Below are 4,376 nucleotides of genomic sequence, written 5' to 3' on the forward strand. Positions count from 1 at the left end.
AGGAGTGGCTGGTGGGTTTGAACCGCCAGCCTTCTGGTTAGCAGTCAAGTGCCTTAGGCACTATGCTACCAGAGCTCTGCTAAAAATTAAAGTAAAACCACAGAGGACAGAGCCTATATTGGTAGCACTGATGGGGTGAGCCCTCCCTCAGCTCTTGATTCATTTTCCTTATTACCTTCCTATACAGGTTGAGAGTCTCACCATGAAGTCCAGTCCTTCAATCTCAAAGTCACTGGCCTCCACCATGGAAGGCAGGCGGGGAATAGAAAGAAGGAAGCCAATCTGGGGAGAATACAAAAGAGGTAATGCAGAGAGTGATTAACTGGGCATCTCTCCCAAGGGTAAGCCCAGAGGCCTCTATATCCCCCTCAGGATGCTCAAGACACAAAAAGATGTTTCTGTTTTTCAGACGCTTCCAGAAGTTTTCTTATCTACCAGTGTGTCTCTCATAAGCCTAAAGCCTCCCCTAAACCACCCCTTCAGGTTACACCCACCCTTCTGCCCTCACCAGAGGGATGTAGATGACACTGCATGAAGGAATACGGAAGTCCAGAGTCTCCAGCTCCTTCCGAGCAACCTCTGTGAGGAAACTGGGAAGTCCCATCAGCTTTCTTTTTTCTAGGAGGATGGAAGGCACAAAAAGGAGGTTTACTCCCTTTTCCTGTCCTGGTTGTTATAATGATCCCTAATTGTGGTGAATGCCTGCCAAGGGTACCCCATCATTGGGTGGACCCTTTTGTCAGGACTCACACTTGGCACTGTGCGCTCACCCAGTACTCACTCTCATCAATTTCAGGATCTATGTTGGGGAGGACAGTGAAGCGGTTTTCTGCCAGACTGCCCTCAAAGTCCACCTGAGGAGATAAGAAGTCCCGTTTGGTCTCATCCCAGCACCTTTGCTCAGTTCAGTTCCTCAGTTCTCAGACCCCAAGTATCCATGCACAGTCCTGCTTCAACCCTAACCCTCAAGGCACATCCTGATGTTCTGCCATTTCCTTTTGGCATTCCATTCTTTAGTCACCCAACTGACTTCAAAGTCTCCCATGCTTCCCTACCTCAGACATTTCCCAGACCCCAGTCCCTCCCCGTTCTCCAACCCCACTTTTCTTTCCTTCCTCCTAGATTCTCTGCCTCTTTCCTTCTACTCACCACTTTCCCAATGAGGCTGGCGACATGGTGCAGGTCATCAGAGAATTCCTGGGCAATGTCCTGAAAGAGCTGGATGGACTGGGGCAGCGAGCGGCAGGCATCCCTCAGGCCCAGGGCGCTGTACACAGTCTGTGGGAGAAAAGGACAGAGGAAGATGGTCTACTTGCAGGCTGGGCTGATATGAGGGAACAGGGATAGATTAAGGTAAACAAAGACCAACAGGAATAAACAAAACAAAATCACAACAACAAAGAGAGATCTCAAAAGGCAAAAAGAAATAGACAGTGAGAGAGGAAATGGCATCTGTCATTTTCTGTGCCAGACACTATACTGAACACTGAGGTTACAAAAACAAATAAGACATGGCCCATGTCCCAGAGGAGCTCACAGTCTAGTGAGGGAGATAGAAATACATTCAGAAGATTGAAAAATAAGGTGGTAGGTGCTTTGATAGGGGTTTGCCCAAACTCCCAAGAGAACATAGAGGACGGAGAAAAAGAACAGGAATGTGAAAGGGAAAGAAAAAGGGGTAATGAAATGCTGGGGTAAGAAAGAGCAGGAAGAGAGAAAAAGTGGGAATCCTTGAGTGTTCATTCCTCAGAATGAAGGTCAGTGACCTGAGGCAGCTGATCTAATTATGGATTAGGTTGAGTGGATGGACCCAAACTATCAGATGTTTACTGATAACCTTACTCTGTGGTGGGGGATGACATATGAAGTCTATAAATCAAAGAGTTAATAAATCAAATAGTTTATAATCTACTCATGACAAAAACAAGCAACAGCAACAACAATGACTAACCACAAAATAAATTGATCAAGTTGTGGAACTGACTCAAATTACTAAGGAAATTTAGATAATGAGATTAATATGGTGGGCTAAACCTCTTGGGAAGGGCTTTGTAGAGAAAAGGAAATAAGATGAGTCTTGAATAAGGCTATTCAAAAAGAAGGAGGTATTATGGGTGAGACCAAGAACTTGGGCAAATGCATTGAAGTAAGAATAAGAGCTAACATGACTGAATACTTACTATGTGCCAGGCTATATTCTGAACCTTTCAAATGTGTTAATTTCATTCACTCCTCAAAATAATCCTATGAGGTAGGTACTAGCATTATCTCCATTTTACAGGTGAGCAACTTGAGGCACAAATGGTAGTATAATTCCCTCAGGGTCTCACAGAGTAAATGAAAGAGCTGGGATTTGAACCCAGGCAGTGTGGCTTTTAACCACCAAACTATACTGAGAAGGAACACAGTGGGTATCCTAGGCAGAGTGCTTAAATGCAGAGCCTGGCCTAGCAGAAGCAGAAAATAAATATTAAGAAGCAGTGGGAAAGGGAGATACAGTCATACGTATCTGCTTATTTATTTTTTTTAATGAAATTATGTGTTAAGTAAATATTCAGAAGATAATGAGAACCACTCGGAAGGAAGATGGGGCAATGCCTCAGAAACCCAAGGTGGGGTTGCTATGAGTCGGGGCTGACTCGATGGCACATAACAACGAGAATCAGGTTTCTGGCAAATGAGTGAAGGAAAGAAGGCTAAAGTGAACTCTGTGGTATTAGATTAGAATCAGAGGTATCAGTAGGAATTCATGGGTGCTTTAAAAGATAGATAGGTAGACAGAGGAATGTATTTGTGAAGGCATGGGTTAATATAACGAAAAACCCAAACTCACTGCCATCGAGTTGATTCCAACCCATAGCAACCTCCATTGGGTTTCTGAGGAGGTAAATCTTTACAGATATAGATTGCCCAGTCTTCCTTCCATGGAATGGCTGGTGGGTTTGAACCATCATCGTTCTGATTAGCAGTCTGATGCCTTAGGCACTGTGCTAACAGAGCTTCTTATGGGCTAATATACATAATACATATATTTCCCAGCTCTGTCTATGAGGAGAGTCTAGAAGTGACAGCTGCCCCAGAACCAATAAGCACACCCAGCATCCAGATCTTGGTTGCTCATACCATTCTCCAGTAAAAATAGCCAAGGCTCTTGGAGAAGTGTTTGATTTCAGGGCTAGGGCAAGGAAAATACAAGATGAGCCTGGAATATCCTGCAGTGCTAGAAAGTTAGGAGGTGCTCAAAAAAGGATTGAGAACCAGTTGAAAGGGCTTATCAAAAACCAACCTGAAGACCAGAAGAACCAGATGGTGCCCAGCTATCATTGCTGACCAATCTGAAAGGGATCACAATAGAGTGGAAGAAAAGTATGGTACAAAACTCAAAATGATTAAAAAACTACAGGCTTTCTGATCTGAAAGAGAGTGGTAGAACCCGAAACTATGGCCTTTAGACTGCCTTCAAGCCTAGAATTGAACTGACCCCCAAGGCTCAACTTTCAGCCAAATGACAGACCTATAAGGTAAACAGTAACACCAGGGAGGTATGCAATTGTTAGAACAATCAACTATAAGAGATCAAAAGGACAGGATTTGCTCAGGGATAAAGCTTAGAAGGCAGGAATGAATAAGAAAGAAGGATGCAAGGAAAAGGTAATCACAGGGAGAAAGTGGGAAAAGAGTTGTTATATTGTAGAGATTGCAGTGAATGTCATGAAACAAAATTTCTATGACTGTTGAATGGAAAACCAAATTTCTCTGTAAACTTTCATTCAAATCACAATAAAAAGCTAAAAAATAAATGAGTGCAATGATCAAGTCCCCCCCCCCAAAAGTGCACTGGATTGAAGCACATGTATAAATCCTTGAATATGTAATACAGGTATCCCCCACTTCTTGAAAATTCACTTTATACCACTTTGCTTTTATAGAAAAAACTAACCAAAAGAAATACAAAGAGGATTTTTGCTTCCACTCAGCATTTGTTTTGCAGCCAGCCATTAAAGAGGCAGTGTGCACCTTGAGCAGTGAGAGTGGTGTCACCAAGCTTCTTCCCAGGGAACTACACTCAGCATCTCAGCATTAAGGAACCATAGCTTTTTTTTTTTTAATTGTGATTTGGGTGAAAGTTTACAGAACAAATTCACTTTCCATACAGCAGATCACATATACTTTGTCTCGTGACATTGACCACAATTTACTACAGTGCAACAGCTCCCCTCCCACTTCTTCCCCATAGTTACCTCTTCCCTGTGTCCTTCCCTCCATGCACTCCTGCTCCCTTGAGCTATATCCCTGTGCATACACAGCCCTTCTATTCTCCCATGATTGTTCTCTCCAAGGAGTGTATCTACCTAGTGTAAATGTTCACCTCATAT

General features: G+C 43.2%; 1 protein-coding gene across 1 annotated transcript in view; it reads right to left on the reverse strand.

Annotated features, from left to right (window-relative positions):
- Positions 1–4,376, reverse strand: part of MSH5 (mutS homolog 5) — a 23,108-nt gene that overhangs the window by 3,418 nt on the left and 15,314 nt on the right. The window contains exons 12-15 of the mRNA XM_007951345.2: positions 1,150–1,278; positions 782–854; positions 509–618; positions 202–282 (exon numbers count right to left, since the gene is read on the reverse strand). Coding sequence (XP_007949536.1) covers positions 202–282; positions 509–618; positions 782–854; positions 1,150–1,278 — 393 coding nt within the window. The remainder of the gene's footprint in view (positions 1–201; positions 283–508; positions 619–781; positions 855–1,149; positions 1,279–4,376) is intronic.

Source organism: Orycteropus afer, unplaced genomic scaffold, assembly GCF_000298275.1.
Source record: "Orycteropus afer afer isolate SDZICR_OR568_19922 unplaced genomic scaffold, OryAfe1.0 scaffold00294, whole genome shotgun sequence".
NCBI lineage: Eukaryota > Metazoa > Chordata > Mammalia > Tubulidentata > Orycteropodidae > Orycteropus > Orycteropus afer.